The sequence below is a fragment of the Danio aesculapii genome, chromosome 12, assembly GCF_903798145.1.
Source record: "Danio aesculapii chromosome 12, fDanAes4.1, whole genome shotgun sequence".
NCBI classification, from domain to species: domain Eukaryota; kingdom Metazoa; phylum Chordata; class Actinopteri; order Cypriniformes; family Danionidae; genus Danio; species Danio aesculapii.
Genome location: NC_079446.1, coordinates 3,653,013 through 3,664,523, shown reverse-complemented (window position 1 = coordinate 3,664,523; position 11,511 = coordinate 3,653,013). Strand labels below are relative to the sequence as shown.

The 11,511-nt window shown below is 36.1% G+C and overlaps 1 protein-coding gene across 2 annotated transcripts in view; it reads left to right on the top strand.

Annotated features, from left to right (window-relative positions):
• Nucleotides 1-10,290: 10,290 nt before the first annotated feature.
• col1a1b (collagen, type I, alpha 1b) overlaps nucleotides 10,291-11,511 on the top strand; it is a 36,114-nt gene continuing 34,893 nt past the window's right edge. For both annotated transcript variants that reach the window (XM_056469063.1, XM_056469062.1), the window contains exon 1: nucleotides 10,291-10,502. In XM_056469063.1, coding sequence (XP_056325038.1) covers nucleotides 10,421-10,502 — 82 coding nt within the window. In that variant the 5' untranslated portion in view covers nucleotides 10,291-10,420. The remainder of the gene's footprint in view (nucleotides 10,503-11,511) is intronic.

The following is an 11,511-nucleotide window of genomic DNA, read 5'->3' as shown; positions in this document are numbered from 1 at the left end:
TATAGACAGGTTTGGTGGTATGGGTAAGGTTAAAGAGGGGGTTAAGGTGTAAGGGATGGTCAATAGTGTATTTACAAATGTAGTTACAGAAGTTAATTACAGATGTAATTACATATAGATATTTAATCAAGCATAAGTACACAGTAAATACATGTATTTACACAATAAGTACATCGTAACAAATAGTACATATTGGTTAAGGACACTTAATATAAAGTGGGACCAAAAACTTTATAATACTACAATTCTGAAGGAAAAACTGTATTATATCTAGCACGTTTTCAGCTGTGTAGCAAGCAAAACTTGTCATAATGTGCAATATTTCATGCATGCAAGGATGGCTGGTCTCACTCTCTCACGCGCTTTGTATGCTTAGTGGTTGGCCAGCAGTGTGCAGGAAGTACACTTATTACTCAGCCATACTCACATGCTATTTCAGAACAAATATTCAGAGAAGCGGTAAACAATATTGGGAGCTCGTCACTGGCTGTCATTGTTCAAAAATGAACCAATGTGAATATAAAACCAACTTCAGCCCCCAGTAAAGCAGGCTAGGCGGAATAGCGCTATTTACTGATGTTTTGTTGTTAAACTAAATAAAAATCTTCATTATCGATGCTGTAAAAGGTCTATTTTACTGAAAATAAATACTGAAAATAGTCAACACCTGAACAACACTTCTGTGTATATAACAGACATCCCAAGTCTCCTGGAAGTTCCAGCAGTCTCTATGCATTTGCGAACGAATGATAGGCTGTTTCTCAATATGCGTTCTTCAGCGGTCTTGCGTCCTCGTGTTCTCGTGTAACGTCATCATCAGCCGCCAAAGTTCAGTTCCAGTACTCAAGACCGCAAGAACAGAAGACGCGTGAAACTTCCCGGATGTGTTCTTGATATCGAGGATGCACCGATGCAGACTTGAGCACCGAATTCGCTTTAGAAATCCCAGAAGTCATTGCGACCGGAGATGGGAAGTGCAGCATTTTATTTCGATTTATTATTAAAGTTCAGAGATATAACCTATTTACCTCAGGAGTTTCCCTAAATGAAACGGTGAATATAAACATTACCATGGACATCTTAATAAAGGAATAAACACATTAAGGGTGTTTGTTTGCTGAAATTCGTATTAAAATCTGTCTTATTTATATATAACAATAAATCGTTGTATGAATGCTGTAATGTTTAAATCATCTTCCATTAATAAATGCGTGAAGGTCATGTGACCACCATCAGGAAGAACGCAGCATCTCGTTTCTCACGCGTTTTCTGTCCTCGCGGTCTCCCGAGTTCATTCTACCGAGGACACCTGGCTGGCAAAACCGGTCTCCACAAGAACGCAAGTCCGTTCTCTGCGTTCTTGGAATTGAGAAACAGCCATAATCTCCCGCAAATCGCGCGTCTCCCGCCTGGTCCTTAAATACGTCGCACACCGCATCCCTCCCAGCTCTTTTTGGTATGTTTAGCGCAACGCACCCCCACCGCTCTTCACTGCACGCGCATGCCCCCACCGCTCTTTAGATACGTCGCGCACCATCTATCCCAGCCAACCCTCATCGCCATTTTGAATGATCGTTTGTTTTTACCGCTGTCACTCGTGTCCAAGTGACCGTGGCGCACATGCACGCGCAAACAGCGGATGTGCATGACCAGAGGTGTGCAGTTGTACAAATCTACTTGTCGTCACCTTAGGATTATAAGGTTCTATCTGACATTTTTGTCAAAATTTAGTTACACATTCTTATTAAATAATAACTTATTTACATTATGGGATGTTTTTTATACATTTTAAGACACAAAAACAAGTGTTTCACTCATACGGTTTGCTCTGGAAGGAAAAAACTTTGAAGCTCAATATCTCAAAACCATTCAGAACGCAGACAGAACCTTATAATTCCAAGGTGACGATTTGTTGATAGAAAGTTTATACTTATCAGAATTAGGGGAATTATCGACCTGACAAGTTTTATTGGATGATTATTTTTTAGTCTTATGCATTACTCCCAATATAAAAATACATATAAATACATTTAGATCATTTACTTTAATCGTCACTATTGGAATGTGAAGAGACTTTCAACCAGCACAACAAACAAATGTTTCTGAAGACCGTCTGCACCTTTAAACTTCTTTTTTTTTTATCTATTTTATAATTTAAGTCCAGAGATATTGGATTTAATGAAGATGCCAAACGGTGATTTTGTAAGCTGTTTTATTAATCATGATTAATCAAAATGGTTGTGAGCTTTTCCTGGCACCATTATAGCATCTCTTTAAGACATTGGTCATCCTGAAAAAAATGGTGTCTGCAAAACTGTTGCAAACAATTTATTTGTGTTGAATTTAAACAAACAAATTAAATTTAAGAAAATTCAATTTAATTTGTTTGTTTAAATTTAACCCAAATACATTGTTTACAACCACTTAACGTAAAAAAAAAATGTAGTAAATCCAAGGAATCATCTTTGAATAATTTTTTTCAGTGTACAGAGGAACATGACTTTTTTTGTGGTCTTGCATCCTTGGAAAACACCAAAGCGAGCAAATAATAATTTCAGATCCACTCTTACATTTGTTTAAGTTCTGGGTCACAATAAGCTAGAACACACACACGCCAGTGTTTTCTACTATAAACACCACGATTATTAAGACTGACATATGAGTCTAGTTGACTCTCTAAGACAATAAATGTGTTTGTTTATACGACTTTTTTCCAAATGTAGTTTGTTTGTATGGTGTTGCTTCTATCTGTTTGCTTGTTTGTATTCTTGTGATTTAAGTGTAATCTAGTTTGTGAGCTGCTTTAGGGCATGAGTGCGAGAGTTGAGTATCCCGTGTGTATTATCTGTATTAAAGGGGACCTATTATGTCTCTTTTCGCAAGATCTAAAATAAGTCTCTGATGTCCCTAGAGTGTGTATGTGAAGTTTCATCTCAACATACCACACAAATAATGTTTTATAACTCTTTGAAAGTGCCCCTTTTAGGGTTTGATCTAAATTGTGCCATTTTGGTGACTGTCGCTTTAAGTTCAAATGAGATTGTGCGCTTTTTAAAAGAGGGCGGAGCTTAGGGTTGTCATGATACTGGAATTCGGTAACAATCAGTACTGAAATTTTAAAAACATCCACTTTCCCGTCAAAATTTGAGCACTGTTGAGCACGTTCTTAAACAGCGCTGATTTACCATCGTGTTCGCATGCTCAACAGAAATGACTGTGATTGGCCGTGAAGGTCATCAGTTCACCGAACTCACCGCTGTTTACTGAGTGTAACCACAGATACAGGGACACTGGAGCGTTTTAAAGCCACGATTCATCAGCGAATCGCTCTTATGTCAGCTTATAGACAAACCAGCTGATCTACGCGGCTTTAAAACGCCCCAGTGTCCCTGTATCTGTGGTTACACTCAGTAAACGGCGGTGAGTTCGGTGAACTGATGACCTTCACAGCCAATCACAGTCATTTCTGTTGAGCACGTGAACACAGTGGTAAATCAGTGCTGTTTAAGAACGCGCTCCACAGCGCTCAAACGAACGTTTTAAAAATTTCAGTAATTAAAATATAATAATAGTTTTAATAACAGTTGGAATAATTCAAATAGTTTGATTACATTTTAATAACAGCTGGAATAATTTAATTAAATTGATTAATATCACTGGAATTATAATTTAATTAATTTGATTACAATCTAATTACAGGAATTATAAAATATATCGGTTCTAATTTCATTGATAAGAATTTAATTACTGAAAGTATAAAGTTGTTATCAAAAGGGGCGGGGTTTTAATCAAAGGTCCCACTATAAAAGGGACGAGGTCAGAAATCATCAATCATTTTGACAGTAGCACCATCATATTTTCTCTCTCTTAAATCATTTTCTTAAATGGAGTAAATGACTAATAAAATTCTCTTAAAAAGAGCACAATTTCATTTGAATTTAAAGCGACAGTCACCAAAACGGCACAATTAGAATCGAAGCTTAAAAGGGGCAGTTTAAAGAGTTTAAAAACATTATCTGTGGGATATTTCGAGCTGAAACTTCACACACACACACACACTGGGGACATCAGAGACTTGTTTTACATCTTGTAAAATAGGGCATAATAGGTCCACTTTAAAGTAATTTTTACTGTTCAATATTGTGATAAAACCTTTTATAAGCTTCAGCAATTAATTGCAATAAGAAAATGTGCTACTGACAGAAGCCTAAAGTTGACTGATGTTTTAGTGTCGTGATTGAGACACACCTGGTTCAGAAGAGACTGTCTATATAACTGTGCTAGACTTTTATAACTGCATCCCGATTCTTGACCGCCGGTCTGATCTCTGCCAGACTCTCACCACAGAGCCACATATTACTGCAAGTTCTGTAAAACAAAAACACTGAAAATTACCGCTTCTGTTTAAACCTCGCCCTGTCCCAATCGGCACCGTCTTTCCCATCTTTCTATAAGAAAAGTTCTCACTGTCGATACTGTCAATACTGAAACTCAGTGGTTTAGGGAATAAAGGGACCAAGCTGAAGGAAAATGAATGAATGAATAAATAATAATAATAATAATAATAATAATTGTTGTTGTTGATTTTATTATTATTATTATTATTATTATTATTATTATTATTATTATTATTATCGTTGTTGCTATTGTTATTATTATTATTGTTGTTATTGTTTATTATTATTTATTTTTTATTGTTGTTATTATTATTATTATTATTGTTATTATTATAATTTTTTTATATTATTAATTATTAATATTATTATCGTTGTTGTTGTTAATATTATTATTATTGTTTATTATTATTGTTATTATTATTGCTGTAGTTGTTTTTAATGATGATAATGATAATAATAATAATAATTTTAAAATATCCATTTTATTTAAAATAACTCTGTTATAACTCTATTAACTGCTATTGAAAAGTATAGTTAATATCGTGACTAATTTTACCAAGAGCAGTATATTATTACCCCATTAGCATATAATTTACATAATTTGCATATACTCATGTCATAATTTGTTTAAAATATACACTATTTTTCATTTCAGTCTACAAAAATTTTTGATGAATTTATAAAACTTATGTAAAAAATTAAATGTTTTAATGTCCCTATGCTTTACCAAGGTATTTCTGCATCTATTATGTTTTATTGCACATGAACCAAACACACAATAAGCTAAATATACATATTTCTAGTAGGGTAGATTTCTGAAGGCTGAATGAAGAAATTCCTTTAATAACTTCTGTTTAAATTTAATAACTTAAACATGAAAAAAATGTGAACAATAAAGTGAGTATGAGTAGTTAGATGATCATATAATCCGTGTGTGTGTGTGTGTGAGTGTGTATGTGTGTGTTTTATTCTTTCGTAGGGAAAATAGTTTCCCTCATACAGTACTCTTGGCTTGAATATATGAGGCTGATGGATGAGATCCCAGTGATGGAACGTATCAGTCGATGAAGTTTTTTGTCTGTGATGTGTCTGATTTAAATATACTCTTCCAGAAGGAGGGAATTACAGTACGTAAATTCTAACATGCTCACTTGCCGTCTACTGTCTGCATCATGACATTTTCTTAATCAATAGCTTGACTAGCTGATTCTTTTCAGTTGACCTGTTAAATACTAACAAATGCATTGAACAATTCATTTGAACTGGCACCATCTGATTGCATATTTTTAGCCTCTCACTGATTCAAAAGCTCCTGTCAAACTGAATCTTCAGTTAATGATTCACTGATTCAAATGATCAGATCAAAGCAACTGTCTTGGCAGAGCGAGTCTTCAGTTAACTAGATTTAATAATCCAGATTTAATGATTCATATGATTTAATCAAAGAGAGTTTCGCATAATGACTCACTGATTCAAATGATCTAGTCAGAGTGATTCTCCAGTTAATGATTAACTGATTCAAATGATGATCTCAAAGTGAGTCTCTAATTAACGATTCACTGTTTCAAATGATCCTGTCTGAACGAACTTCCAGTTAATCACTCACTGATTCAAATGATCCTGCCAGAGTGATTCTCCAGTTGATGATTCACTGATTCAAATAACCCTGGTACATTGAGTCTCCAGTTAATGATTCACTGATTCAAATGATAATGTCAAAGAGAGTCTCCAGTTAATGATTCACTGATTCAAATGATATTTCAAAGAGAGTCTCCAGTTAATGATTCACTGATTCAAATGATAATGTCAAAGAGAGTCTCCAATTAATGATTCACAGATTCAAATGATCAGATTAAAGTAACTGTCCTGGCAGAGCGAGTCTTCAGTTAAATTCAAATGATTCAATCAGAGAAAGTTTCGCATAATGACTCACTGATTCAAATGATCCAGTCAGGGTGATTCTCCAGTTAACGACTCACTCATTCAAATGATCCAGTCAGAGTGATTCTCCAGTTAACGAATCACTGATTCAAATGATCCAGTCAGAGGGATTCTCCAGTTAACGAATCACTGATTCAAATGATCCAGTCAGAGTGATTCTCCAGTTAACGAATCACTGATTCAAATGATAATGTCAATGTGAGCCTCCAGTTAATGATTCACTGATTCAAAGGATGATGTCAACGTGAGCCTCCAATTAATGATTCACTGATTCAAATAATCCTGGCAGATTGAGTCTCTTGCTAACAATTCATTGATTCAAATGATTCACTCAAACCTATAGCTTCCCAGTTAAAGATTTACTGATTCAGATGATCAGGTCAGAGCAATTCTCCAGTATAACTAAGCACTACAATCTTGCAAGGTGGTTTCCAGCACTGTTGGACAGACTTTGTTGTAGTGATACCCAAAAGTGTTAAACAGTGAGTCTAAAATTTGATTTGTGCAGATTATATAGCCGTTTGGCCCGTTGAAATACAAGACACTGCTGTCACGATATGAAAACGGCAGTGGAAGCCACATAAAGGAACATTTTATTGCTCCGTTCAATAATATGCTTATTTCTGTTTTGGACAAGTGGTCACACACACACCAAAAACGGGCTATGAAAAGCAGCTTTGATAAGGCGTGTAACTAGGGTTTCAGATTTCTGTATAAAACCAACCTCTGCATATGGTTTTCCTGGGATAAGATCCATCTACTGTGCTATATCCAGCCACATAATAAAAGATTAGAAGTCTTTGCTGACGTGTGAGCCAGTCAAACATCCTGGAGCATTTGAAGATGACTCTCATGCATTTGCATCATTACTGACTAGTGAAATATCTGTAATTTAACAGGTGTTGTATTTCAGTTTTCTTTTAACTTTCTTCACCCAACAGTTATAAATGACTGAATGAAATGTCAAGAGTTCACACTTAGATAATGCTTGACTATAATAGCTGGTTTGGCATGCTGTCCTGGGAGAGAACCCTGAGCTCGGAGATAGATGAGCCCGAGGTTCCCGCCTGGTCAATGAGCATTAGAAGGGATGCGAGAGCCCCCATTTATACGTTGGTTAATATGGTGGTTCTGATTGATTCAGTATGTATGTGTAGGTGCTTGTGACTGTTATTACAATTCATATATGTACATGTTTTTAGACTGTGGAAGGAAACCCCAGGAAAAACCCACACGAACACAGGGAGAACATGCTAACTCCACGCAGAGAGTGCTGAATGGTTCAGTTAGGACATGAACCATAGGCCCTCCCTCTGTGAGGCAGCAGCGTCAGCCACTGAGCCGCCGTGTCGCCCGATCCTAAAATTGAGGAGGAGGAAGAAGGGAAGGATGGGGGGGGGGGTTCAAAAACGAAGATAGAGAGTGAAATTTAGGCAGGATATGTATAGTAGTTTTAGAATGATTTGATAGGCTAGCTAATGATTAGCGATAAGGATCAGCTGTAGTCGATCATATCACATGCTCCTCTGGATATTAGTTTGTGAAACTTCACATGTCTCCACACAGAAATGCCAACTGGCCCAGCCAGGACTCAAACCAGCGACCTTCCTGCTGTGAGGCGACAGTGCTAACCACTGAGCCACTGTGCCTAACGATTAATCATTACATCAAAACATCAAACAACATCAAAAGTTCTTAAAGGAAAGATAAATGCAGTAAATAAGTGAACAAACCCATGAATTGCAAAATAAAAAGAAAAAATGCAGGGTCCCACACAATTCCTCCATGTTGTCCCAAAACAAATATATTAAGTTAGCCATGTCATTTTTACAAATTGATGTGCGCTGCAAAAAAAAAGTTGACTCAACTTAAAATTTTATTTCATCTGTTCTTTGTTATTTTGTTTTCTTTGTTTGTAATCCCAATTTATGTATCTCTTGCATATTCTAATAAAATTAAGGCAACCAGCTTCAGGACATTTTTGAGTTTACTTAACTTAAATAGAGTCAAGTGCAGTACTTGGGTTGAACGGTGAGTCAACTCAAAAAAGCATTGCAGCAGGTTGCCTTACAATTTTGAGTTGAGTCAACTCTTTTTTTTTTACAGTGTGAATTGAACATAAAACAATCAAGTTGTCCCCAGAAAAAAAAGAATTATGTTAATTCAACTCGTTTTAAATAAGTAGTTTGAACAAAGTCATTTTAGTGTCTATTTACATGATTTAATTCAACAATACCCAGCGAGAATGCAGAGAAACAGAAACAAACAACGATGGAAATGTTGAGTGATTTGTTCAGTTTAATCCACACTGTTGACTTTTTATATGCTATTTTAGTTTTGACATTTTAAATTTAGCATTCCTGTTTCATTTTTGCAATGTAGTCGTGAACAAGTAATACATGTTTAGACGTAAAGATGTGAGAAAGGAGGTCAGACAGGGCCATGGCTCTTGAAGTTGCAACGTGTCCACAGAGCAATGAGCATGGTTTGATATAATGCCAGATGTTCTTCTGTCTCTCTCTCTCTCTCTCTCTCTCTCTCTCTCTCTCTCTCTCTCCCTCTCTCTCTCTCTCTTCTCTCTCTCTCTCTCTCTCTCTCTCTCTCTCTCTCGCTCTCTCTCTCTGCTTAACATGTTGCATATGGAGAAGCTAATGGCTCACAGCTTTGCCTATATGTTCAGGCATGCAATGGACATTTGCACAAATATTCATGTTATGTTTTTCTGTCTGTCATTATAACATCGAACACTTACTTATTTCATATCTCTGCGGTGTGTGTACTGTAAGGATGACTGTGCATGAACCAGTGATACTTTATTATCATTGATTTATAATTTGTGCACCGTAAAAAATGCTGGGTTCCACACAATCGATTTGTGTTGGGACAACATGAAGGAATTAAGGTAACTTAAAAGTTTGTACAAATTTTAGTTGATTGAACATGAAACAATTAAGTTGTCCCCACAAAAAACTCAAGAATTGTGCTGTTTCAGCTCATTTTAAATGAGTAGTTTGAGCAAATGTAATATTTTTGATTGTGGATGTTTATTTTTCTGTTTTTTAATGATTTTTCAAGCAATATAATTGTGTATTTGTCATTTTTATTAGTTGTATTTAATGTACTTACGCTAAAAGCTACTTAATGTTGCCTTTTTGTGTGTTTTATTTCAGTTTCTGTTTATTTCACGTGCACAGAGATATTTTTATTTGATTTAATAATGTATAATCCCTAGGTGACGAAATCATAAATAAAAAATCTTTGTTAATAACCCAAGATTGTTGCAAGAGCAGAACAATGAGGAAATAAAGTTTTTAAACGATGTAGCGCATTAATACAACTAGAAAGGTCTATTGAGGCTTATATTATGAGGGAAAAGTTCATAATTATGTCGCAATTTTAAAAAAAGAAGATATGTTTAGGAAAAGCTGGGTCCAAAACAAGTTGATGTGCATTTTGCGATCATTTAAAAACATGACCAACAAAGAAAGTCATGTGAAGTTTGTGAAGACATCAATTTAATTCTTGAACATTGCGAAAGAGTAAACCCTATTTTCCGAACATCTAGACATCTCTCAAATTGAACATGAATGCTTCCAGTGAGTAAATTCACTATAAAAAGAAAAATAATCAGATTTTTTTATCTAGTAACCATAATAAATGAGTAAAAACCCATGAAATATTCACATAAGAGGGTGCTGCTTGTCCAAATCACAAAGAAACACGCAGAATCCCGACATTCGGAGAAGAGCAAGATATCCAGAATCCCTAACAAACGTCTCCATGTTTTCAAAATGTCCACGTTGTAATGAAGACTAGGAATAGTTTGACATGTTTTAAGGCGGCCCTTTGTCTTGGCTGAAGGAGGGACTCCCTTCGACTTGAACATGTAGCAGATATCTTGCGCACTCAGCACCTCCCCAAAACTTTGGCATATAAAAGCCGGGGTCAAACATTTGTTTAGGCAGTAGGGAGTTTCTGCTAGGGTCTGGATTGGAGTTACACAGACCGGACCCTACGTGTATGAGTGAGGACAAAACAGGATTCCCCTAGCCTCAAAGAGTCTACATGTCTAATATTTAGACATGTTCAGCTTTGTGGATATCCGGTTAGGGCTGCTGCTCGCCGCAGTGGTCCTTGCAGTGAGAGGACAAGGAGAGGATGACAGTGAGTATATGATTTTTACTCCTGCTTTTTACTCCAAAGATGCTTGACAATGGACACTGGAGAACTGAGGAGGGGGAGATGTTGCAGCTCACCTGCACTCTAAAACTTTCTTGGGGATGTCTTGAGGAGGAAAACCCTACGTTTGTATTCTCACCAGCGTTTTTAAATCTTCTAGAAATCTTTCTTTTTGAATCTTGCGGAGTTGTTGTTTCTTCATCGCGCTTGTTTTCTGCGCGCGTGCCCTTACATGTTGAGCGCGAGCACGCGCACCAGAGTGATGTCCTCGAGCGAAGGATGCGCTGAAGGAAAAGACGACAAAAAGAAGACAAGAGGGCTTTTAAAATCACTTATCTTCTCATTTTCACGCTTCTTTGTATTCTTTTATACATTTATCGTTCGATAACAGGATATAAAACCGCTTATCTGTGGATTACACTGTTTTGTGACAGAATAAACGCAGCCCTCACTCGTGTAAGCAAACGGTTTTGTCAAGATTAACTTAGCCGTTAAGGTTTAACAATATACACAAAATTTAGCGTTTCTGAATGACAAACAAGATTTTTATTCGATATAGAAAACTCTTTAGTTTTCAGTTCATTAATTGTGAGTGTTCGGGGCGTGACGGTGCATTTATCAGTCAATAGCGCCACCAAGCGGTGGAGTTTAATACTACATAGTCTTAAACATGATGTGGGCCTGTCTTTAATATCATCATCCTTATGCACCACTCCCAATTATACTATTTTATCCTAATTTGACAGATTTTTAACAGTATAAATTAAAACAATAAGGTCTCTGATGTTCACTCTCTGCATATGCAAGAGTGAAATGCTATTGTCAATGCTTTTGTTATGTACTTACCATATATTTCCTCTTGAATGTGACACAGAGGTGTTTGTATTTAGTTTTAAAAACTTTTTTAGTCACTTAGAACTCTGAGGGTGAGATTTAGTTACCTGTTTGGTTACAATTATCCTTTAAAATCAAATTGAGATATTATTGTGGACCC